The sequence below is a fragment of the Chroicocephalus ridibundus genome, chromosome 1 (genome assembly GCF_963924245.1).
Source record: "Chroicocephalus ridibundus chromosome 1, bChrRid1.1, whole genome shotgun sequence".
Taxonomy (NCBI): Eukaryota; Metazoa; Chordata; class Aves; order Charadriiformes; family Laridae; genus Chroicocephalus; species Chroicocephalus ridibundus.
The window spans coordinates 59,872,465-59,898,806 of NC_086284.1; the positions used below are offsets into that span (position 1 = coordinate 59,872,465).

Genomic DNA, 26,342 nt, shown 5'->3' on the forward strand with positions numbered 1-26,342 from the left:
CGAACCTATATCTGCCACTAATAAGAAACTATTTTATTTTTTTTCTGGAACCGTTGGCCATTCTCCAAAAGAGGTATCAAGGATTCAGGAAGCAAATACAGAGAAATTTCTGAGAAGTTTCACATTTAATTTTTTAGTATTTTATTTAAATCCTTTTATTTTAAAGTTAAGTTTATAAGTTTTCTCTTTTGATGATCAATTTGCAACTCCAAAACACAGAACAGATTAACGCTCCTTCAGCATTGGCAGGGTTAACCTGAGTACTCTGATGGCAGTGAGGTTGTGCCTGGCTGGTTGAAGGCAGGTTTGGACCATTCCTCCATAACTCTTTTATGGCATCAATCACTTCTACTTCAAGTTCTTGTTTGTCCGAAACTTGAGGAGTGAGAAGATCGCCTGCTGGAAGTTGTCTCCCATCACTACATAGAGCAGTAAGTTTCCAAAAGTATTTAGCGCTGCTAAAGGTTTAGCTATAATAAACATTAAAAAGATCGTGTTCTTCATGTGGCAGCTAACCGGTTGTACTCGGAGCTCCAGCCGAATCCCTTGGAAGATGTGGAAGGGGAGGAAGCACACATAGAAGACCACCAAAAGGACAATGGCAAGTCTGCGAGCCTTTTGTTTGTAGCAAGCCCGCGTGTGGGGCCCGGTAGCCAAGGTGTAAATAATGAGCGCGTAGCACAGAGTCACCGTCAGCAAGGGCAAGAAGAAGGCAAACACCGTTAACAGCCAGTTATACCACCGACTAGTGTCAAGGTCCTCAGCAGTAGCTAGGTCTGGGCAGATCGTCCTGTTCTGCTTATGCCTCGTGTCAATCAAGATGCCCAAGGGGCTGATGGCCACCAGGGAAATCACCCAAACTACTACGCAAGTCACCACTGCCCATCTTCGTTTTTGAACAAAAAAGCATTTAATTGGGTGGACAACTACAAAAAAACGGAAGATGCTGAAGCAGCTAAGGAAGATAATACCACTGTACATGTTGAAGTAGAAACAAAGGTGAATAAACTTGCACATGAAGTTTCCAAAAATCCAGTTATTTCCATTAGCAGAGTAGTGTATAAAGAAAGGAAGCGTGGCTATATATAATAGGTCAGTGATAGCCAGGTTTAACATAATGATGGTGCTGCTTTTCCAGGGTCTCATCTTGACAAAGTAAACAAAAATTGTCACGATGTTCCCTGGGAAGCACACCAGGAAGATGAGGCCGTAAAGGACGGAGAGATAGGATTTCACCTGTAAGAAATCTTCATCGTTGCAGCTTGTCAACGGGTCTGCGTGGCCTGGCAGAGCAGTAAAATTGCTGTTGCGTTCAGATGCCATGTTTGCAGAAATCTTCTTAAAGCTTTACAAAAATCAGATGGTTAGTTTTAATTGATTGGTTGGGACAAATGCATTCAGTTAAATCTTTTGTGGCTGGAGCACATGTTGTATGTTTGACAAGGCATAGTAGAGGGAGGGAACGAGGATTTGCTAATGCACCCAGCTCTGAACAAGATAACCCCACTCAAAAGTTTAATTTCACCCTTCTCTCTCCTTTATGTTTAATTTTGATAATGATTAATATTGATAATGATTAATATTACTCTTGCTTTACTTAACCTCCTACTTTGAAGAAGACAATTACTGCTTATCTGCAAACCTTCAGGAGTAGGAAGCACACATTTAGGTAGCTAGAGAGACTTTGGACTTAGATTTTGCAAAACTGTGTGTGAATTAGTCCTAGCCTTTCAGAAAGTAGAGCCATACCCATATCTGATCTTCATTAATCTGAACTAATTGGTGTTTTGTGCTTACGAAACCAGAGAAAACCAAAAGATTTTGGTTTTGAAAACCAAAAGATACAGATCTGAGGACCTGGTGCTCCCATAACCTGACGATCATAGTTTGTTCCCTGAATATGATGTTACTCTCTTGGAGTCATCAGAGTATAAAACTCGTATGAATGATTACTTTTTTAAAAAAAATCAAGCTTCATAATGGCATAAAACTGATTTAAGTGATTAAAGACTGTTTCTCAAAGCACAGAGGGAAGGTGGAAAGCACAGATACTGAGTGAAGGCACTGATCTTCCTTCACATTTTGTGCCAATTGGAACTAGACAGACTTGTCTCTGATGAAGTTTGTTGTCTGCCATGTCCAATTTGGATCTCTCCACAGTGAGTTCAAGACATAACCTTTCTTGGTAGCATTTTAACCTGAAAGAATGGTAGCCAGGGATGAAAATCATCTCATCTAACTTCAGATATCAAAAAGTTAGATGCTTAAAGTGGAGCCAGTCATCCTAAGCCCCCCTTTATCATCAAGGGAGAGTTGTAGGTTCCTCCAGGACATTATGTATCTTCCTAGAAGAGAGGTTTCTAAGATAAATTATTTACTCTTTTTGGCATACCTATTTCTTTCCATTGATGAAAAAGGCAGCTCAAGGTGACTAGTTCAGACCTGAATGTCTAACCTTTAGATGTCTCAAGTGAGGCAAGAGGTGTGCCACTGTGGGTCTTCAACATCTCAGGTGAGCACCATTCCTCCAGATCCTAACCTAGTCCATCTGAGAAAATATTTTAAAGTGACTTCATAAAGTGCTAGACAGCACACTACCAAGGCCAAATTCCTCTCTCTTGTCCCAGAAACACAGTCTGTAAGCTAAACCAACATTACATTGGACATGTAGGATGAAGTCATCGCATTAAAAAAGAAAAAAAAAAGAAAAAGAGAAAAGAAAAAAAGACAGAAGTGTACCTTATTGTGGTCCTGGAAATCCTGTGTATAGAATTAGGTTTTGATGTGACTCAGTTAACAGCATTTAGCCTGTTACTTGTATGGATGTTTCTGCATTATCCTAATGACTGGCAGAACATGACAAATTTTCTCTGACAAAGCCAGTCATTAAAGCTGGGAAAAAAAGGAATTATTTCTTCATAACCACTCAGAAAGATGGGTATCACTTTGTTACCCAGGAGCACTTCAGAGAGAAATTTGAACAGTCTCCCCATAATTTAGTTAAAACACTAATGCTTTTCAACGTGAATGTTAGCTCTGGCATAGCAGCTTTGCAAAGATTCATTAGGTAAAGGCAATGAAGCTTGTTTTAAACAAATCCAGATTTACATTCAGACAAAAGCTAGGGATATACACATTTTCTCTCGTTTCTGCTGTGTGGCAATACCACTGTCACCCACATTTATGCCTCTCATTGGTATATTTCAAGTAAAGTTTGACAAAATTTTCTAGAATATTTGATTCATCCCCAGTTTAGTTTTCCTGCACTGCTGATCGGTTCTTCACTGCAATCTTGAACCTTCCGAATTGAAGATGGAGAAATACTGCTTACCTGAAAACTTGCAATTCTGCTTCTCCCTTTGATACTGCTTTGAGCAAAAAGCACTACAAATGAAATGTATTTATGTCTTACTTACAGTGAAGCTGGTTTTAGTACGGCTTTGCGACCATATACATTCACTCCCTGGCAGACCGAGACTCCATGTGGCCGTAAATTAGGAGACTGGTAGAAAACCTGTTACTGGCTCAGGCATCAGCTCTTAGATGTGGGTGGCTGTATGAGGTCTCTTTTGCCCTCTGTCATTCATGCTGTCTTGCCTTCAGATCACGCTTTGCTGGCAGCAGTTCTGCGTGCCGAGGTAGACCTGTAGTATTCAAATAGCAGCGGATCACATTTAAATTAGTGTGTATGTGTGCGTGCATGTGTTTATAAAAGAGAAAATTAAATCTGTTCTTCATTTCCTGTAAAGTGAAACTTGATCACCAAAGTGCATAAGACGTGTTGCCATTTCAAGGCCAGGTGAAAAATGTTATGACATACTGTCTTCATTAAAAACAAATTTCAAAGTACAATTTTCATCTCATGTAAGAAACGAAGGTTTCTTTTGGCATGGTGTGCTTTTCAGGAACTGTGGCAAATTTTCTGCTTATTTTTGGTGAATAAAATATCTGTAATTAGTGTTGTCTGGTTATTACTGGGGTAGCTGAAGTTGCAAACTTGTCTTCTTTTGAGTCTTTGCTTTCGGGCTTCGTGATTCACAGAGCTGCAATTTTCCATACTTCTTGAACCAAAAGACTGTTCTTGAATAAATATCTCATTATCATTCTTAGCTCGAGGAACAAGAGGAAAAGAGATTATAATTTAAAAAGAAAAAAAGTTATGGCATCTTGAATTTTGAAACTGCTGGCTTCAATGTCTGAACTTGCAACCTGGTCGAAGCAAAGAGGCCCCGGCTGCCCAGCATGGTCGGCAGCCTTTTGACCTTGGTACATTTTATACGTCCTGCTTGGTAATGAGGCTTATGATGCAGTATTAAACGAGCAAGGTTTCATTTCTGAACAGTATGTATATTAGTGTAGTTACTGAGAACCACGCAGAGAAGAATATTTTTTGGAAGACTGTCTTGGCTCTCCTTGAGTGCCTGTATCGTAGGCATGAGTTAGAAGAAGGCTATCTGTTTTGCTAATCATACTGCAGGGAAAGAGTGGTAACGGGGACAATCAAGACTGGGGCAGCGGTAATGTCTGACAACTAGCACATTATCTATCTGTTACCATTAGGGGAAGGGCATCATCTCTGTTCTCATCTGACCAAGCTTTTCTCTAGGTCAATGCCCAGAGCACTTTTAAAAAATGTCCAAAGTTTCTCAGTAATTGTAAAATACACTGTCGTGTACCAGCTCAGGGATCAGCAACTGTTTAAATAGCTATTACCCTGTTCCTAGACACTGCATGTGTCATTAGAAACCATTTGTATGAGGCTGTAGTGTTATAAGCACAGGGGGAGCTAATTATAGTTAGGGATCATTTAATGCATCCACTACTTAATCCATTATACCCCTGAGCAATAGAAAACCTGTGCAGCAGTGGCTGGTATTTATCCTTCCTTGGCGGTGGCAGTGCTTTCTGTGAAGCAGAAATGGGCTTTCCTGGCACCGTGGCCCAGAGCTGCCCGGGATTTGGGGCTCTGGGTTCTCGCGCAGGCACTGAGGTCACCTCTGAGTATCCGACTCTGGGCAGGAAAACAAAATAAAACACCCAGTTTCCGATCAATTTCAAGAGAGGATGACTAATAGAAGGTCATTCATGCAGAGCTGCTCTGCATGGAGACCGAGCTGTGCTCCTTAGCTTACCCAAATCTTGTCTCATCATCAGCTGTAGAGAGCATGTGGTTCCTGCCTCCCTGCAGCCTCCCTCCACCCTTCACCAGGGTTTCAGCAACTCTTCATTGCACATGGACCTTCGGAAACACTGGCTTCGATTGCAACCATGCGACTGGCCCAGGGGCTCGTGACAGGCCCCAGGGAAATTATGCATAAACTAACAAGGGTCAGTTGTGAATATCTGATTGAAATCACTTGCCTGGCGTCGTGTAGGATCTCTATGAATAAAGGCTTGTCCTGCAGTGTGGCTTTCAGCTCTTTAGTCTGTGGACCTTTTCTCTTTAGCAGTAATTTCTCCACCTCATGTCCCTGGACATTTAAAGTCTGCCCATAGGTAGACCAATCTGATCCTTACCAAAAACATGGCCCTTTTTGTGCTTTCAGGCTATCCTCACACTGCCCCGCTCTACAAGCATTGGGGGGAAATCAAAATACCCTGTAGTTTCACACTTGACTTAAGTGACTCTAATTGCAGGCTGCTGTCAAAAGAGTTGGCAGCACCACCTCCCTCCTCTCATCCTAAACCACATGTTTTCAATGGCCCCATGGGATGTGTTGGATAAGCGAGCTGACTAAAAATAAACCAGTTTTCTTATTCTTGGGTTAGCTTTCTTTGGTGAGGAGCTGGGGCTCCTCTCATGGATGTGTGGGCTCCAGGACCCATGGGAAGCAGTGAGAGAGACTGATCGGGGCAAGAAGAAGACAGCAGAGGTAGACCAGCTCGTGCTGACAGCGAGGTTGCACGGTGGGTTCCTGATGTGGAATGGTGTTTCTTCCACCATTACCGGCAAGCAGCCACCCGCAGCTGAAGCTACTCTCCAGCAATGGTCCCCCCCTGAGAGACAGCACTCATCTCTTGTTTCAACAGTCTTCCAGGCAGGATGCATTGATTTATCAGATAGGCTGTCATTTCCCCTAATTTAATGAGTATGGATAAGAATTGCCAAGACCAGTAATCCAACAGCAAAAAGCAAGCTATTTGCACCTTTCCTGAAACCGCCATTATAAAATCCTGCGGCGTTCATGTGTGCATATAAACATTGCTCTTAGTCACTGTATACAAAGGAAACTGGAATGATTTGGTGGCACAATTATTAATTGAAGATTTCCTCTTAAAACTTTACGCGGTAGGGTGGGTCAGTTACCCCAGAGTGCATCACGCAAATAGGATCGTCTTTTCATATTGTATTTTAATTTCTGTGATGGCAGGGCGAACAGGATGCAGAGGATGACAGACGAGTTTGCATACCTGGAGCACGCAGTCTGCTTCAAAAGCTTCCAGGCTAAAATACAGGCGTGGAGAACGAAGTCCAATACTTTTATTTTGGTTTGTGGCTGGTTGCAGACAATGTCTCTTTCCATGAATGGTCTGCCTGTTGGCTTTTGTGGGCTTTGGGGTGGAAGAGGTCGTAGCAAGGCTTTTTGCGGTGTCCCAGCATCACTGCTGAACCCGATTGTAATTAGGACTTGTGGGTATGAGGGTCCTCCAGTGCAGAGGCTGTTTTCATCTCATAAAACCGGATCTAAAATCCACAGGCATGAATGGAAGACTCCTTTCAGAGTCAGATCTTCAGACATGACAGCACCTGGTGCGGCACAGTAGAAATGGCAAAGACAGCTCTGATTAATAACTATGTAGGAAAATAGGCAGTTTGCTGGGCAAAGGCTAGGCTCCAGAATGTTAAGAGCTTCCATTATACGTTTTACTTTTGGTTCAGCAAACATATAATCTTTCCATGGGCTATTTTCCTTAGCAGACATACGCTGGTCTGGCTGATCTTACTCTGTGTGTGATTGAATACCTAATTACAGTTGTTATCAGACCACGGTTGGGAGGCGCTCGGTTCTGTTGAGAATGATACCGTGCGTCTTCATCGCATGGGCAAATCAGCTCCAGCTCTCCCTTCGTATTTCTCCCCTGAGACAGACTGGTAAGGGCAGCATTTTTTTAATCCCTCAATGCACAGTAACTCTAAATTAATCACAGTTAAATGCTGCCATCCAATTATGCAGGTAATAGAGACTGTTAATGAAAACTTCTGGAAAGGAATATTTTACCTTAGGAAAAATGCATATATAATCTGGAATATACGCAATGCTGCTGCCACATCAGCTGAGCAGAAGTAGTTCGATACAGTTCCAAAAATAGCCTGTATGGATCCGAGGCACTCTTTTACGGCTAATATTAGTCCTTGAAGTGAATTGGTGCTCATCGACTACAGGGCATAGAAGATGAGATCTGCTGCAGCCCTTAGACAAGCGCTGAACTTTGAGAAGGCGAGTTGCCCCATGGGGGGTGGGGAGAGGAAAGACAATGGCGCAGACGATTTGCCTGCTCAAAGCCAGTACGTGCTCAGGTACCTTGGTACAGCACGGGCAAGGCCATAAACCGTGAATAAAAAGCGCTGCAGGAGCACCCAGCTATGAAGTGGCCTTAAACACAGCAGCTGCGCCAGTTAAAGTTTTCCCAGCAGACACTAAAAGCCAAACTAAACTCATCGGAGATGTGACAACAGTTGTAATTGTTTTAGGTAATGGGGCATTTCCTGCAAATGACCCAGCTTAGTCGGCCTGAAAACAGAGAGGACCAATTTGCTGCCTTGTTATTTTGGGTTTTTTTTTTTTCAATTCCAAGACAAAGCAGCCTCTAAATTCTTGTGAGATGAGATATACATCCTTGGCTTCCAGTAATGTGCCAGTACAGGATGCAGCAAAGGGTGCTGTTAATGTGACCTCCAGCGTACAAGCAAGTTTTCAGTCATTGAAGATATATTCTGTTGTGCTGCTGACGCTCTTGTAATTTGTTCGCAGGGTGCTATGGCAAGCGAAGGAAAGGCTGCCCTTTGCCTTAGGCCACTCCGATAAAGCTTTGTCTTCAGCAAGTGACTTGTACCATCCAGCCCTCTACATGTGTTTAATATACACTGCCAAAGACGAGCCTTTCTACTAGCCAGGTACCATTCCCTCAGCTAACACGAGCCCTTAGCTAATGCCTGGCTCTCGGCAGAAGGACCCTGGGTCTCCTCATTACTGTTCTGATCTCCCTCTGTGCCCAGCTCCCACCTGCCGAAATTCGGAAATGAGCCTTTCCCAGCAGGACTGGTGCCAAGAGGAGCACAGGGAGGACAGCGAAGGGAGCTCAGCCTTGTATGTAGGACGCACTTCATATTTTAAAAGCACCATTTCCCTCCCAAGCTTAATCTCTTTTAATTCTTTTATTTACACAATCACTAAAGTTATAAACTGGTAAATTAGTTGTTTGCATTACTAGTGCTTGTTTCTGATAAGGTAAGGTAATTATCAGGTAGGATTTTACTATCATTAAGCAATAAGCAGAAACAATTCTCAGTCAAAGTGAAATTAGGAGGTAGCTAGACCACAGCAGCAAAATAGACAGAGGAAATGCTCTGCGAATCATCACTTGAGTGCGGAGTCAAAGGTCTCGTATTTTTCGGAGAAACCTCCCTTGCACAGAGAGCTGTGTAAACAGGGAAGGGGTTCAGGCTCCTCACCCCAAACCCTTCCCGTTGCATCCCCTCTGGTACAGAAACCTCTGTGCCAGCATGGGAGTGTGAAGGCAGCTCTCTCTGCTCCCCCGCTTGCCCAGCCTTGCTCTGCCGGCTTCATCCCCAGAGTCATGCAGCTTCACTGCCTTTGAAAGAGTCTTGTGCTCTTTAAATGATGCTTAAATGCTAAGTATTATTATCCTCAGGCAATTAAATGGCTCTCCAACTATTCAGATTGGGTGGAAGTGCGGGCTGTTGAACTAGCCTTCAAAGAGATAATTCATGCAAGCTGAGCCTGGGGAATTCATACTTTCATTTTTTTAAAACCTAACATTTTTTCCTCTGGCTATTTTGCGCTCATCTAAATCAAATATAGGAAAGAGAGGTGCACTTCTCTCCAGAGGCTTTCTCTTGCTTTGCCTTTCTATGCTACCTTTCACCAAGAGCTTCAGGGCCACTCCTGGGCTTTGGTCAGATCTCCTCCCTCTGCGCTTTGCAGGATTTGAACTAACACAGTGTCACACTTACTCACCATGCCTGGGTCAGCTGGGGATCTCTGCTGTGAATGTCATTCTGTCATTCTGAAGACAGAGCAGTGAACAGACCGCATTGGTTTGTATAGGCCAAACGCAAAAAATCATGGAGCACTGGAAAATCAGAGTCACATAATTCAGAAAGTAACGTTTTGCCACCATCTGCAGTGGAACTAGTTGCTGCTGGAGCATTATCTTCGAAGAGAAATACCTAGTAAAGCAAGAGATGAGGATGTGCATTTCACTCTGGACACAAGCAAACAGTTAGCAGAAAGCAGTTAACCTGGCTACCTTCACAAGCAAATGCAGTGTTTACAGAAACCCAGTGGTACAGAAATAATGATGCAGTGTATTTTTGTCGTCGCTTTCAGAGCTGGCACTGCCTATTCTAAATACTGTGACAGTTATCTATTAAAGTGTGCAATAGGAGGGAGATGGAAGAAATCACATCACCATGGGACAGAAGATTACACGTCTCAAGAAAAGTGAGAAAATAAGACAATTAGAAGCTCTGTGCGCTTGACCCTGGCTTTTTGGTTTTTCAAAAAAGACTATTTAATAGTTTGCAATAAACTGAAATGATATAAAGTGATATATGATAAATGTGTTGAAGGATATAAAAAATACAATGCCCTGTGTGGTTAGGGTGTTTGGGGTCAGGCCAGGTATTTCAGCCATTACTCTGCATTTTGCCAACATACAAATCTCCACTGGCTTTGGAGCCAAGTTAATTCACCCCAGAAAAATATCTCATCCATTGGCTTTCCAGGCACAACCACTGCAAGGAGCTGAGCTCAGACACCTCCCTTCTCTGAGGAATTATCTTGGTGTGTGCAGCAAGATGCTTGCCTTTCCTGAAATCTTCTGTCCTGATTCAAAAGTGTTTTGCCCATGGCGTTGCAGGAGGTGAGGTAGAAGGAAGCTCCTCAGGACATGCTGTCCATCAGCTGCCCCAGACAGAGTCATATCCTTGGCCGGCCCAGCAGATTCTTTTCCAACCTCTTCTAAAATCTTCTCTTTACCAAACTTCTCTGCTTCTCTGTGCCCACAGGACGTATTGCCCCATGTCCAACATCTTCCCAACCTAGTCCTAGCAGGGGGCATTCTGCTTTCTGGATACAGGTGACATGTGTGAAGGTCACCATGATCTTTTCGTCAGTGGTACTTCTCATAGACTGAACAACTCTCAGTCACACAAACTTGTTTTGGTTTGGTTTGGTTTGGGTTTTTTTGAACCTCTGTTCTGCTCCCTGTCCAGCAAGTCCCTGTCCTTCTTGAAGTGTGGTGTTGGACCAGACATGCCACCCCAGGAGACACGTTTACCAGAGCAGAAGAGTTACTCATCCTGCCTGGCAGTCTGTGTTGTTATTTCCAAGTCCCATTCTGCTGTTTGCCCTTTTCACAACAGCACGACATATTTGACTGATGTTCGGCTTATGACCTGCGTAGCCCTTCGATTCTTTGCTGCGGTACTGCTGCCTAAGCAGATAGTCCAGATTTGTGCATTTTTGATCATTTTCCTACAAACATAAATTTTGCATCTCTCCTCATTGTATTGCGTCCTGCTTTTTTCAGACCATTTCTCCAATTTCTGTAAATTGCTTTGAATCTAATGCTGTCCGCCAGCATGCCAGCAGTCCCCTCACTTGTCATCTGCATGCTTAAAGGGTATACTTTCTACTCCATTGACCAAATCACTAGTGAATATAATAAGGATGAGCTCACTGCATAATCTGGACTTGGATGGAAAATTTTGCCATGCTAAACATCCTAGAGCCGGGCCTTGCACTTCTCTCCTAGAAACTCCCATCAGTATTATCTGTGCCTGGAGTAGCAGCTTAGCCATGGCTCCCAGCACGGCTTTTGTGCGAAATCTGAGAAAAGAAGCAAAATATCAAGTTTTGTGTCTCTTGTGTCCCCCTCCCAGAGCATTTCAGAGAGAAACCTGGTCCATCCCAAGAAAGGAACTGGATGATGCTAAACCATCCTGATGGATGATGCAGCAGCCCTCTGCATCCCACCATCACTGGCTTCCCCGTTCTCTTTCTGGGACTGGTTGGCTAGCTGGGTAGCTAGCCTGGATGCTGCCTACTTGGTTTCTATCAACATTTTTGATAGATTCAAGACATTCACATGAAACGTTTTGATTGCCCTTGGATTATGGAGGCTTCATTCTGCTCCCTGAGCCTGTCTTCCAATTCAGGGGGCTGGGTACCCAAAGAACAATTGGTCTTACTATTAAAGACTGAGGCAAAGAAATTACTAAGTACTTCAGCCTTTTCCTCATCCTTTGTCACTATGTTTCCACCCACAGTCAATAAAGGCCGGAGATTCTCCTTAGCCCTCCTTTTGTTGTTAATGTATTTATAGAAACATTTTTAACTGTCTTTTACGGCAGCAGCCAGATTAAGTTCTAGTTGGGCTTTGGCCCTTCTTGTTTTCTCCCTGCATAACCTCACACAATTCTTGCAGTCCTCCTGAGTTGCCTGTCCCTTATTCCAAAGGTCATAAACTCTCCTTTTTCTCCTGAGTTGGAGCCAAAGCTCTCCGTTCAGCCAGGTCAGTCTTCTTCCCTGCTGGCTCATCTCTCAGCAGATGGGGATGGCCAGCTCCTGAGCTTTTAAGAGTTACATCTTGAAGGATGTCCAGCCTTCCTGGACTCCTTTGCCCTTCAGGACTGCTTCCCAAGGGACTGTGTCAACCAGGCCCCTGAGCAGGCCACAGTCTGACCTACGGAAGACCCAGGTAGCAGTTCTGCTGGCCCTCCTCCTTACTTCTCTGAGAATTGAAAACACTAGCAATAAATTGTCTACCAGAAAGGGCCAAGCAAGCAACAGAAAGAGGGTTCAGCAGCGATACAGTTTATTCTTTCTTTGAAGACCTGGTTTTGCTGCTGCTTAGTTGGGCATTTCACCCTCTAGTATCTCTAGCTCATCTACCTTGGAGCAGAAAGTTTTAGGGTGGAAACTTGTGTTGATGAGATGATGCATTTCATGGACCCCTGAAAGACAGCAACAAGGAAGACTTACTGTACAGCTGAAGCCACAAGTGTGGTTTAACCTTTGTTAAACTGATGGAACAGCCTTCAAAGTGAAGGCCTCAAAAGTGAATAGGTAAGAGGGTCGCAGAATAAAGGTCATCTCTCTATATGTCAGTATCTTTAATTCATACAAGAAAAGGAAATTTTGTACAAAATTTAACATCAACTGCCTCCCTGAGGCAACTACTTGGTGAAAGACCACATCTGCCAAGATCCTTCTGTTCCTTACCAAATCCAGCTTCTTGACTCCCTGCAAGAGAGGTTTTTACTTTTCACCTGCTGTCACAGACTTTTGTATTTTCAATAAAATATTCCTTTTTTTTTTCCCAGAGTGATGAAGACAGGAGATTTTTCCATCAGATCAACATCACTTGAAGCAGTTAGCATGGCAAGGACAGGTGGTAAAGGTATTGATAACCATAGGGTAGATAAATGTGATCTCTTGAAATGGTCTAGTAGACACCAAATGCAGCCCGGTGCCAAATACCAGATACCTCTCCTTAGCCCATGCCAGCATCCAGCAGAGCTATCATTGACACCTTAACAGTACAAGTCAGATAGAGAATATATAATTTAACCTCATTTGGCACGGCTGTCTTTCAGGATTAATGCTTCTTCCTTTGCTTCCAATATTGTGCTGTGAAAGTCTCTTTGCAATGGATTCGCATGCCTTAATGCAGTGAAAACACATGCTGCTGCCTGAAGGGCTCCTTTCTTTGGCTCATTAGGGCCACAAATGTAATCCTTCTCCGGGCACACCTCCTGTTTAGCCTTTGATGTGACAACTGTGGAGACTACCGCCTGTAGTGCCATGTCTCATCCAGTTTCATCATCTCACTCTGGAGGGAGAGTCATTGCCACCCTCAAGACTATGTGGGACCAGCAGATGGGACCCACCCAGAACAGGGGGACAACGTTTCCTTTCAAAAGCCCATGTCTGTCCAGGGGGGAGATGAAATAGAGTAGCGCTTGTGGTAGAAGACATTGCCATGCCAATCTTCCAAAGTACAGTTAATTCAGCCTTTAATTATCCTAGCTGTGGAAGGCGTCCCAGCCTCAGGAAAGCCTCTGAGAGCTCCGCTTCTTTGATGGGTCTTCTTTGGTTCTTACCTCTGTCAGCATAAGCAAGTTTAAGAAGATCAAATCAAATCCTTGTTTAGCATTCAAAAATACCATTTAGCTCACAAAGGTGGTCCTTCTGGGTCTCAGGCCATCTTTGTGGATCTGTGACTAAATTAGAAAATAAACTCCGAATTGCTTTGGCTTCCCTAGCATCGGTCTTGTTGAATCGATGTGAAAGCCTGCTTTGGAGAAGCAAGATGTGTGGTGACCAAATCTTTTTCCAGTGCCCTTATCTGCAATGCAGGAAGCTCCCTCAGACAGTCAGGCTCACCTGGAGAAGGATCTGCTCTTTTGGGGAGACCAAGAAGAGGAAGACATGTTGATGACAGCCATACTTTCCACTCCTGCAGCAAGGTTGAGAGAAACCTGTTTGCATTTCAGCAGTGGAGAAATGTGTGAGGAGAAAATGCAAGCCATTATTTCCTGCAATAGTAGAGTGGTCAGTAATAAGAGAGAGATAAACCCACGGTTTGATATTTTTGGCCAGGCATTCAGGAGGGGATGAATTCACTGTTGCCCTGAAGTGGATAAACTCTAATTCCCTATATTTATCCTTTCTAACTGTTTGATATACTTAACTGGCTCCTATCACTGTTTGTAAGATAACATCCACGGGGGCAAGATCAGCTGTATTTGATTTACGATTTACATGTTTATACCCACATAGCCACTCCAGCTGTATTTGATATAAAGATATAAACTAGAGCTTGTGCTTCTTTAGAGGAAGCTGGAACGATGCTCCCACCTCACTCTCGCAGGTGGTATGAACATCTTTTTGTTCTTCCTTTTCCTATTTTCTGCTTCCTATCCTCCAGCCCAGACCTCCTTTACCAAATCAGACACCGTTTTCCCGCATACTTATGCTTTTCCAGAGCGATCCTTTTAAGGGAAGAGTTTTGCCTACCCTCTAGTGGGAATTTGAATTATAGCACCTGCGGGGCCCAGCTGCGGGAGTACGGGAGGCTGGAGCCCCTTGGGCACAGCCTGCAATTACTGCAGGGCTGATCTTCCTGGTGTTTACAGTAAGCACGATGCCCCGTTGCTGTCGTTCCCTTCCCTCAGTGAGATTCAGGTTTGCATTTTGGGAAAAAAAGTTATGTCTGCTAGGATTTTTTCCTGGCAGAGGGAGAGATTTAGATTTTCACCGGCATTTGTTGGCCAAATATTTAGCTCTAATGAGTTAGTGTAGCTGCATTAATCATGTTGAATAGCAGTGAGGATGGAAATTTAGGAGGTGTATGAAAAAATCTGCATCTTAACTCCGTTAAGAGAAGTTCTGACGTCCGCGTCTGAAGGCAGAACATGGGCCTCTGGATCTGAACAAGGGTGTGCAGGGAGGGGGCTGGCCCCAGCTCTGAGGAGTGTTAGCTCAACCCATGCGCTCTCCCAGCATCGGCATAAGTACGTGGTGAGTAGTGGGACCCTGCCCCTTGGGTGAAGGCAGCTCACTAGTTATGGAACCTATTTCTGACCTTTTATACCCCACAGAGAACAGCTTCCCACCCTGTGGTGTGATGCACATCTTTCAGCCTGAAAGGTTTCCCTATATGCTGCTAATATTGTGTGTTAACCTCCAAATTAACAAATACTTGATACAAACCTGTAAATGGGATGAATACAGCTAATTACTGGCTTTCGGCTGAGATCCGATGGTTGATGGTTTGACGGTTTGATGGTTGGACTAGATGATCTGAAAGGTCCATTCCAACCCAGGCAATTCTGTGATTCTGTCACATGCAGTGTGACCAAATGACTTTGGTGATAAAGAGCTGGTCCCCCAAAATCTTCTCTGAAGGAAAACAGAAGTGCTTCTTCCACAGATGCAGAGTATGATGTTGGGGATGAACTGGGGCCTGAATAGCACAGTCACTGCTCTAACTCAACTTTTATTACTGAAGTGCCACAACTGAGCAATCAAGACTCCCTTGAAAATCTTACCCTAAGCCTAAAATGCACTTTGTAAAAGCTCTGGGCTAGGAACTGATCTCTTCCCTGCTTGGCTGCTAATTTGCTTTGTGACTGGAGGCAAGTCACTTAAATCCACTATGCCTCAGTTTCATCACCTGTAAAATAGGGGCAATATATAAATATCTCAGAGCAATATAAATATCTCAGAGCAACTTACTAGCAGAAAGGTAAATGTGAGGAAACTCCTGTAGGCAGGTGCTGCTGCCTTGTCTGTTAAGATAACTTCCCGTTGATAAAAAGCATGATGAAGCAAAGGGAAAAAAGGAATTTTCAAAAAGGTTTATTGCTTGAAATTGTTGCACAGTGGATTTGTATGCCACTGTCTGCTAGGCCTTCTTCATTATTGCTGAGGCCGAAAGTGATTGGGCCAGCCTGCCTCACTCAGTGGAAAATTGCCCCTGTGGGATCATTTCGGGCTAGGAAATAAATCCACCCATAATGCTTCCCTTCTTTGTGCCACATCACCTCCTTTTTTGCCCAGCTTAACAGGTCTGTAACAAGAGCAGAGCAGGAGGCTTTACCTTGAATGCCCTTTGAGGCACCCCCAGAGAAGGTGTTTTCTAGCCCTGTCAGCTGCAGGTCCAGGGCATCGCTTTGCACAGTGGCTGGCACCATGGAAGTCCTTGAAAACTGGAGGAGTGATGTGAGAATGTCACTGGGTGCTCTTGCGGTAATACCAAAATATCTTATCACAGATCCACCGACAAAATATGGATTCTCCCAGATGCAGAGGAATTGGCTTGAAAGTGCTCTAGGATGCAGCCAACTAGCTCGTGCCTATCAGGGGTAAAGAGGAACAACAAAGATTTTGGCAGAACCATTAGAAGGGACAGGGTGAATTTCCTAATAATTTTTCCAAAAAGCTGATGGGTCTTCAGCAACAGGCTGGATGTGGTGAAGGGAGAGGGAAGGACCGAGTAACCTGGCATCAGGTTTGCTAATTTGGGTAGCAGGGAGTGCGCTGGAAATACAGCCGTATGAAAACACGTGAAGAAAGTTGTCTCCAAGAGCTATACCTTCTACCTTGCTTTATGGCGTTGTCTGTCTGTGCACAAAGTTGTATTTCTTTCTTTTTCACCTTATCTTCTTTCACTCTTTTACAAAGTAAAAGGAAATCAATAAAATAATTTGGAAAAACACATCTTTCCCTTTTAAAAAAAAAACCCAGAAGCTCAGAACTTCGTTCTCCTTGTAAGAGTTAAGAGCATTGCCAGTACACTATAGCTTCCAGGCAACCTTTTCTCTTTTGGTTTAGAAATCAGTGATATCAACCGTTTTGGGGAGTAAAGAAACCAAGTAGAGATCTTAGAAGATAAAATACCTTTAAATTCAAATGCTTTTTAAGGTTCTAGCAATGATGAATCAAACATACTCTGCATTATACTTGCCTGCAGCAGCCCTGAAAAATCATGTTCCCTCTGTGTGTTATAAAAAAATCAGCATTTCAGCTTTAAATTTTATTTTGGAAAGACACTTAACTCAGTGTTTACCTACTTTACGTTTTCTCCTTCTGGGCCTCAAAGTACAGCTCTGACTAAAAGCAAGATTTTTTTTTTTTTTTGTTCTCCTGCTTTAGGAGGCATCCAGCTCTCTCTGCTCTCCACCGCAGCACCCAGCAGGCTAGAGCATCAAGTCAGCAGACACCTTAGTCAAAAGTACTGCTCTTTTCCAGTTGCTATTCAGAAAACAGGCATTGAAATAAATTTTCTGTAGGGTAAACTCTTTTTTTCCTTCCTGGACTTGGTTGTGCGTCCTTTACATTGAAGTGGCATCAGCTGGCACTGCTGAATGCCTTTACTTTCACAAAACGTAAGGGAGCTGTGAGGGAACACACAAAGTATTTTCCTTTACATCTCTCCTCCTTCTCCGCTGGCAGGGAAAGGCAAACGCAGTTTGGGGCTGGTAGGAGTTGAATAGCGGTGTGTTCATTTGTTGTTTGCTGCTTTAAAGTTTAGGTTCACTCAACCCGCACTTTCGGAGTAGAAAATACCGACAGATGGAAGCAGTCACTCAAAGATTATTCTGCTCGCTTAGCCTTATCAGCAAAATGACAGCATCTATCTGAGGTCTAAATGACTCAGTGGTGAGCCTGGCACTACCCTCCGCTTCATGTGGTGGATCACTGCCGTGCAGTTACACTGTACGGCTAATGCAGCAGCATCCCAACTCCGCATACCATTGCATGGGGATAAAATCGCAGCCTTGTAAGACACACCTTGTAAGGGCAGACCGTTCTCAAGCTATTTGAGCCTTTCTCTCTACTAGCTGTTTACTAAGCTATTCACTTTGATGCTACACGCAGTCTGCTTCACACTCTCTTCTTAGGTGTTCAGTACGACACAGAATTGCTTGAATGGCAGCTAGATGCAGCCGGATTAGGACAGATTTTGCGATATTTTATTTTTTTTTTCATGCAGAACGTTACAGTCAGTATTTTCGCTCCCTGGGAAGTTTGAGTACAAGGAGGGTTGTTTGCTTTCACTTCTTAAGGGAATACATGATTTGAGGAGAAAAGGAAAAAAAATTGCTGATTGCCTTCCTGAACAGTTAAGGTTAGAAAATAGCTGTGCTGCAATCTGTGACAGCGCGTGAGTCACCGTGGAAGAATAAGGTTCGACACGCCTACAAAAGCAGTCGGCAATTCCAAAATTTCATCTTTAGCATCATCAGAGTTGACAGCCCCCATGAGAGGTTTACCTTGCAAAGCTATTCTCTTGGTCCCTCTGCGGTCCCAGGCAGAGAGCAGCGTGCTTGAGTCGACAGGACTGTCTTTGCAGACAAACCTACCAGAGACTTTTGACAGAAGCCTGGTTACTGGAGCATAACTATGCTGTGAATTAGCCTGCAATAGTGTAGTAATTTATGTAGCTGTGTTGTCACACTGTGTACAGAGCTTGGAAAGTGTCTCCTGTTTACTGCAATCGAAGCACTTATCTTTGTTTCAGCAGTAAACTTAACAGCTGCTAAAAATAGAAGCTATCGAGATGTCACCCTTCACAGTACGCAAAAGGAATGAGTCACATGAGATAATGATCTCTCAGTCCTACAGAGCACCTGAGCAGTCCTTGAATGCTTTAAAAAAGCCTTCACTGAGCTTGAGCTTTTCTCCTTTTCCAGAGCCAGCCATGCTGCTGGAAGATGTGACTGCCCTTCTCCTGGAGGTTCTTGCCCCACCGGCAAACTACAGCTCCCAGGATCATTCCCTAATCTAGTCTGGCACTTAAAAATCAGCTATTTCACCCCAAACTGAATGAAGAGAGGTGGTGGATGAGCAGGTGAGATAGGAAGAGAGGAGGAGGATGTAAAAAGGTAGCCCCTCTCCAAGTCTCTGAAATCGTGGGACTGTCACTCTTGCCGTTAGAGACGGAAAGCCTTGAACACTTCCATTTCACACGTTTTACCTTTAGCTGCTCCATTTTATATTGTATGTGTAGTTGTACTGAAGAGCTTCTGCTTGTATGTGATAAGCTCAGCTTGGGCTTGAGAAGGAAGAGCTTCTGCGAACAAGAATTAAAAATGCTCTGAGAGAGGAAAAAAAGATAATTTTTAATCCGCTCCAGATGTGTATGTGTAAGTGGTAGACACATCTTGTGCTTTCACTTAGGTGGAAAAGGAAGAGAGTTTGTGCAGTGCATGTTTGGCCATGTTGGAGAGCTGGGATGTTATGAATCTATGTCAGAAAAGATTTATTTCATGTGAATCATCTTCTGTATTTGTGTAAATGTGGATTTGAATCAACCATGTGTACGTGAAACCAGGTAGCTTGACCATGATTGATCACCATCTAGTGGCAACCTGTAAAATTCAGACTTCAACAATGATACAGAAGAGGACAATCTAAAATAGAAAACATGTCAAAAGGCCTATAGCACTGCTTCTGAAAGATATATCTGGTGGTTGAGCCTTTACCAAATAAAGTATTTTAGATATCCACAAGGCATGTTAAACACTACGGTGTCATGGTTTGTCCTACTTAGGCTCCTGTGTGCCAGTGCTAGTGCAGGTGCCTGGGCTTTGCTGGTCACTTCCGGCCAGCTGCCAGCCCAAGGAGACCCATGGCAGCGTGGTGGGACAAGCTCTGGTGCTGGTGATGCTCCTGGGCACTGCTTGTTTTGCTGGCACCAAAGCTATCTGCAGTGTATGCCTAATTGCAAAGCCTTGTGGCCAAAAGGGACCTCCAGAAGGCAGGCAGGCTTGTGTCCCTCTTGCTCAGTGTCTGGCTAGCCTGCTCCTAGAGACACGTGGCTGTGGGGGCTTCTCTTGTCCTCACCAGGGCTTCATCACCAGTCGTTGAGATAAAGTCTTTCCTGGTATCTGCCCTTGAGGGATTTGAATACCATTTGGTTTCCTGTACGGTTCCTTCCCCTCGGGACATTCCACTGAGTGGTCTTGCCATGCTCCTCTCATCTGTGTCTCCCCTGAAGGTCAGCCTCGAAGGCTGGGCATGATGTTCCAGCTGGGAGGGGAACAGTGCTGCAAAGGGTGTAAGGGCTGCTACACACATCTCGCACATCATATTCTTTTTTATACATCACAACATTGCATCTGCCCTTTTTGCCACAGCAGACACTGTCAGCCCACTGAAACTGTCGGCTCCTGTCCAGCCTGTGATTCACAGTAACGACAGATCTTTCTCTGCCAAACTGCTACCTAAACAGGTGGGGTTTTTTTCTCCTTTTGTGTTTGCACAGTTCATTATTTCTACTTAAACACAGAACTTTGCATCTGTCACTGCCTAATTGCATCCTGTGTTTTTTCAGCCCGTAGTTGCAATTTGTCAACTTAATTTTGTCCTCTCAGCTTCATGTCACCTGCAAATATAATAACCAGACTTTATTTCATCATCCCATTTGTTAAGGAAAACACTAAATATCCCTAAACCCAGGACAGACTGGTGAAATCACCACTCAGTGGCTCCCCCTACTTTGATAGTAAATCACTAATATCTCTGCTCTGAGCTCAACTTTGTAACTGGCAAATTTCCTGCAGACTGTTGCCTTACCTTCCACACAAGACTGTCATCTCAGACAGTGTCAAAACTTCTTCTGGAGTCAAGATATATGACATTGTCTTTTCCTTCATGTACAAGCCTGTTAATTTGCTGTAGTAGGAAAACAGAATGACCTGGGATTGCACATAGCTGATAAGTCCATACTGGCTGGTACTCACCTGTATTCATCCTCTGTAGACTTCCCATCTGATTGTCTGTTTCGGTATTTTTCTGAGGTTAACACGACTGTTAATTCCTTGTTCCTCCATTTTTCCCATGTATATAGATATCTATCTCCTTTTATATATCTATATATCTGTATCTCCTTAAATTCACCATGTATGTCCTCCTCTGGTACTCCTCTCATCCTCTCCTAGGCCAGTTCTGAGATTTCACCATCCAGTTCCTCAGTGCCCTATGCTGAAGTTCATCAGGTCCATGTAATTTGAAAACATCTGATTTATCTAGGTGCTTTCTAAGTATGTAATTCAGTGGCTTCAGTATCCGTGACAATATCTACTCGGTTTCGCTCGGGCTGTAATAAACAAAGCACTACATCAGTGACAACACTGAAATCAATGGAAGTTGTTCTCATGTCCAGACTAAGCTTTCCATGTTTCTGTAATCAACCACAAAGCCCCGGAGCAAGAGAACCCTGCATTTCCCAAATGTCTTTGGAAACAGTCTGGTTGGGTGGTTTTAAATTTCACCTTTGAGGTGGCTTACAATCTTTTCTTTTCACTCCTCTTTCTTTGGTTGCTAAGAAAGGTATATATAAACCTGCTCCCGAGACAGCTTTTTGACAAGTGCTCTACTGCAGGGAGAGGGTGACGCCAGCTGCAATTCTTGCTGCCATATCACCACACCTGCCTTGGCAGGAGCTTACAGCAGCAAAGCTGTCCTGGGTTTGCTGGGATTTTCTTCAAGGGATTCCTGCATAACTTTAATGCGATTTCTGACTTGGCCACTTAATTGTTGCTCCTGGGCTGCTGGATATATTTGCTGCACTTACACCTTGAAAGAGAGAGGACAGCCTGCTGGAAGTTACCTCCAATCACGACATAAAGTAGCAGGTTTCCACATGTGTTGAGCGCAGCCAGTGGCCGAAAGATGATATAGATGGAGTGGATTTGTTTCTCGAGCTGACAGTTGGCTGGACACAACCGTAGTTCAACCCGAGCCGCCCGAAAGACGTGAAAGGGGAGGAAGCACACATAGAAGACCACCAAGAGGACGACAGCGAGTCTGCGAGCCTTTTGTTTGTAGCAAGCCCGCGTGTGGGGCCCGGTAGCCAAGGTGTAAATAATGAGCACGTAGCACAGAGTCACCGTCAGCAAGGGCAAGAAGAAGGCAAACATCGTCAGCAGCCAGTTATACCACCTGATTGTGCCCAGGTTTTCAGAGCTGGTAAGGTCGAGGCATAAAGATCTGTTTTGTGCCTCTTTTAAGGAGATCAAGAAGTGGACGGGGCTGACAGCTGCCAGTGAGATCACCCAAATGGCTGTGCAAACTACCACTGTCCACCGCTTCCTCTGGATGTGGAAGAACTTCATAGGGTGGACAATCACTACATAGCGGAAGGCACTGAAGCAGGTGAGGAAGAGGATGCTGCTGTACAAGTTGAAGTGGAAGCCGAAGCGGATGAACTTGCACATGAATTCACCAAATATCCAGTGCTCCCCGCTGGCATAGTAGTGTATCAGGAAGGGAAGGCTGGTGAGGTAGAGCAGGTCTGTGAGAGCCAGGTTCAGCATGATTATGGTGCTGCTCTTCCAAGGCCTCATCTTGAAGCTGTAAACACAAATCGCGATGACGTTTCCCGGAAATCCCACCAGGAAGATGATGCTATACATAATGGGGAGGTACAAAGTCTTCAGACCAACTTCCACATCAGTGCAGTTGGGAAAATCACCTTCAGTGTCTTGCCAGGTGGTGGGGTTGGCTGAGTCGTCATTTGTTGTGTTCATGATTTTTCCTTAGCACTTAAGGAAGAGGGAAATGTTTAGTGTTCACTGACAGATAAGACCTTCTCTTAGTCCATTAAAAACAACTAATGATCAGGTCTTTACTTTCGACTTCCCATCAGTGCCACTGTTAAACGCCTTTATTGAATAAGGAAAGGCCTTGCTGCTTTGGTGAGAGTTGATCCCGATCTACAGGGATTTTATCATATCCATACAGAGGTAGATACAATTTTATTTTAAAATATATATTTTCATGGAAGGGTCTGCACAGGCACAATGAAGTTGTAATATAGGGGATTCCCAGCCCCACAGTGTGTGATGTGTCCCCCCTGGTATATAAAGTTCTGCTCTCATCAGCAGAGAAGAAGGACAGGCTAGTCATGTTGTGCTACTGACCAAAAGACAGAGCAGAATGTCCAGACCATAACTGCTCCATAAAAGCTATTTGCAGCCTTGTTAATTAAGTGGAAAACAGGGGGGATGTTGAAATGTTTCCATATTCTTTTTGATCCTGGAGTTAGTTAACATTTTTCTCCCTGCTCCTTGGAAACAACTGATAGAGCAATATTTAATTCTTTTAGTTCATTAACAAGATTGATGTTGCAAAGAAATAGGTTATTTTTAGGCTTGTCATTAGCCGCTATGTAAATTTCTATCCCTGCAAAATTTTCAAATGGTGTTTTGCTTTGACATTAGTCTTAGATAGAAGTTTTGCGAAACATCGGAATAAATTCATCCAACTTTGCAAAGCAGCCATTTGCAAGATACAACAAGGGACTTGAGCAGGATTCAAGGGAAGTAAAGGTAGCCTGGTATATAGTCTCTACAACAGAAAATACGGGGCCACTGAAGCACGTGTCAGATAAGTGCTAACACGCCATCCAGTAAGTGCATATGTGTGAATGCCTTCTTTCTTTTCAAGTGGAGTAAATGTTTTGATCGAAAAAAAAGAATAAATCTCCATCTTAATTTTTTTACAGAGGAATGCAACTTCTTACAGGACGGTGCCTGTCCTCAAATTACTTTGGCCTGGGTCCGTCTAAATGGATCCTACTGAATCACCATGTCTATTTCTTGTTCCACTCTGAATTTTCTTGATGTAGCTTCTATCCTCACTCGTGAGATCTCACAGAGACAGGTTGCAGGATTTGAATTCAAATTTGTGTAGAACATTTGGTTCAAAAGTACTTAAAACACTTTGAAAACTGAAGCTGGAGCTTCCGGAGATGCATGCCAAACATTGGCCTTTGTTTTTAAAGAACAAACCAGCTTCAAATCTCTTCTTATTGCTGGGGATGATGCAGGGGATGGTTTGGATAAATCCAGTGGCTCTAACTCAGTTAAGAAGTAACGCAGCGATACTATCATCCCCAAACAGACTTGAAGCCTCTGATATGGCTAATGGTTAACTGGGCTAACAGCAAAGCCCTCCATCCTGCAGTGGCAGGTCACGGCGTGCTGTCTGCTGCTGGAAGCACCGGGGCTGTGCACGCCGCAGTGTTTACAGTGCACGGTTCTTAAGCAAGCTGAAGGGCACGGCTGGGTGCTGCTTCCCGCATCACTTTCTTCGTGGTTTTGTAGGACTACCATTTTGTCAGCAGCATTTTTTTTTTTTTTTATTCCCCACCAACCAGTGTGCTGCTGCAGGAAACCTACAGGGGCTGGAGAGCAAGTACCTACGATGGTCAAAGAGCGCGGCAGTGGCACTCCGCCGCTGCAGTCCCTACCGACAGCCACAGGCTCTCAGGCGCTTTCAGAGCCATCCCCTTTGCTGTCGGTGAGGTATCTGATAGGGCTGGATTTGGGTTGAGGAATTCCCCCCATGGGCCAGGCCACTCCCAAGCCCTGGTTATGGAAAGGTGAAGCGGGGGACAAATATTGCAAGAAAATCACACGGGTGTGGGGTCTTGGTTCTGGAATACCCTAAGATTACATCCAACCTTACAGGTTGGCACAGGGAGCGAAGAAAGGAGACAGCAAGTCTTTGCTGTCGGCCTTATTATTTTGCTGTCTGAATTACAAATAGAATTTAGACAAAACTTAAATCTAATTAAGGAACAGTTTGTACTGTGGCAGATTTTATCACACTAAGTAATTGGCCATAATGGGACTTCTGCAGCCCAAGCTGAGGGCAAATGATATATGCTGTAGACACATAATGAACTTTAAATAAATTATCCAAGAGCAGAACTCGTAATAAAAGGGAACTAGGTTATTGAAATAGAAACCCTCTTTCAGTCTTAGCGGTGGAGTCACTGCTCTATTACATGGTATTCTTTACTGTAACCAATTGATTGGAGTCACTTTAAAAAATGTTGTGATTGCATGTCTTTAATTGCAGTCACGTATAAGGGAAACTTGTCTGCTCCCGCATTGTGATAATTTAATTAGAGCCTGCTGGAAATAAAAGCCAAATGGCTGCAGCCATGGCAAAGTAACCTAATACCTGTAATTGGACTATATTTCACACAGATGTGTTGCTGAATAAATTAAATAGGATTTCACTCGCAGTGTTCGGCTCTTCCACTGGCTCAGATTTGAGACGCAAATGATATATTTAGGGATGAAGATGTAAGCCCTCCTTCCCTTACCCTTTATAATTCAGGGAGGTATCTCCATGAAGAAAGAGAAAATTCAACCTGAGTACTGGATGCATCCCAGATAAGTTTAATTTGTTCCATACTTCCATCATCCTGTAACCCTTTGCTCATTTCTGTCCACTTCACCTGACGTCTAAGTTCACACCTTTAAATCAAAATATGCATTTTACCTGTAAATCCTTGGTGTTGTCTTCTCTCCTCTTCATAACTGGTTCCTTAAATATCCTACTCCAGCTGGCAGAGTTTGCTTTTGAATTCCGCAGGTGTGCAGTGAGACCGTCTGGGAAAGCCGTAGCAGCTCCCCCGGGCTATTGGGCAGGTTGCGGGAATGCTCTGCCTCCGGTCCCAGGTCTCTGCCAGGCGAAGGTGGCGTGGGCTCCACGGAGCTGAGCGAGAGCAGCTCTGACCCCACTCGCCTACCTGCGGGCTAGCTGTCACGTCCCCGGCAGCGGGGCTGTGCAGGTGTCAGCTCTCCTCTTGTCTGGCCTCTGCTGCCTGTGTGGGACGTGGGGACCTGCTCTGTGTCACTGGTAAAATTGGTTGGGACTGCCTGCAACCCGTCCGGTTTGGCTGGAGCGGTTTGTTACGGGCGCTTCCAGCCCTCGGCGAGGGAGGCAGGCCAGCAGCACTCCGGCAGGGAGAAGCAGCACTACCGCAATGCCTGCCTGAAGGAGTATCTGCTCTCCGGGTCCCAGAGCACGGTATAGGAGAGGTGGGAGATGCAGGGAGCAGGTTTCAAACTGGCAGGAGCTGCCCTGCAGAGGGCTTGGTGGATGCTAGGAGCTGAGATCCAACCCGCACCTCTCAAGGAGGGTGAAGGTACCCATGGTCTCCAAACTGGGAGCTTGGTGGGACCAGCTCCCCCTTCTGCAGGGAGGGACCTGGCTCTCGGAAGAGAAGGGATTGTGTAACTGGGGCACAAGCAGGGTCTTGTGTCTGGCAGAGGTATCTAAGACCATGTGCTTGTGAGGGCAACCTGGCTGGAGGAGCACTTTGCTGGAGAAAGGGATTGCATGACTCTGCCAGACAACAGTCCTGACTATATTACATGGGTAATACCCTTATTTGTTGGCATGACTTGTCCAGAGGTCAGAGGAACAAAGAAGCCCAGGAAGGAACTCAAACTATGTGCTGCCTTTGCATATGGTTTGAAAAAACACACAACCTGCTGTGTGATCTGCAGCATGTTACAGTTTCCAAATATCCAGGCAATAAAGCGGAAGAAAGACCAGCACTTCCCCAAACGTGATGGCCAGTCCTCAAGAAGGAACTAGCCGAAATCTCCTCTCCCTTTGGAGAGGGAAGAAGGGCACAGGCACCTTCTGGCGTGCCCTTTGCACAGTGAACTGTGAGGAGCACTACTCCGAGATGCCAGGGTAATCACGGTGCTGTAGTTACAGAATTTATGGGGTGACTTAGCTTTCCAGTGTGTGGTGCTAGCTGAGACTATGACCTTG

General features: G+C 44.4%; 2 protein-coding genes across 4 annotated transcripts; both read right to left on the minus strand.

Annotated features, from left to right (window-relative positions):
- Nucleotides 1–281: 281 nt before the first annotated feature.
- Nucleotides 282–25,150, minus strand: LOC134516394 (2-oxoglutarate receptor 1-like). The gene is made up of 5 exons (XM_063336529.1): nt 25,056–25,150; nt 6,412–6,748; nt 3,417–3,644; nt 2,740–2,892; nt 282–1,345 (listed from the first exon to the last, which is right to left on the minus strand). Exon 5 carries the CDS (start codon nt 1,321–1,323, stop codon nt 349–351), a length of 975 nt encoding a protein of 324 aa, XP_063192599.1. The 5' UTR covers nt 1,324–1,345; nt 2,740–2,892; nt 3,417–3,644; nt 6,412–6,748; nt 25,056–25,150; the 3' UTR covers nt 282–348.
- Nucleotides 15,470–25,187, minus strand: LOC134516382 (2-oxoglutarate receptor 1-like). Of its 3 annotated transcripts, XR_010071305.1 has the most exons (4): nt 25,056–25,187; nt 20,501–22,303; nt 18,029–20,142; nt 15,470–16,108 (listed from the first exon to the last, which is right to left on the minus strand). XR_010071305.1 is itself a non-coding variant. In XM_063336521.1 (2 exons), exon 2 carries the CDS (start codon nt 22,286–22,288, stop codon nt 21,290–21,292), a length of 999 nt encoding a protein of 332 aa, XP_063192591.1. In that variant the 5' UTR covers nt 22,289–22,303; nt 25,056–25,187; the 3' UTR covers nt 20,447–21,289. The 3 variants fall into 3 exon arrangements, 1 of the variants encoding a protein (XP_063192591.1); XR_010071304.1 differs by lacking the exon at nt 15,470–16,108 and having other exon boundaries at nt 17,629–20,142; XM_063336521.1 differs by lacking the exons at nt 15,470–16,108; nt 18,029–20,142 and having other exon boundaries at nt 20,447–22,303.
- Between the last annotated feature and the right edge of the window lie 1,155 nt (nt 25,188–26,342).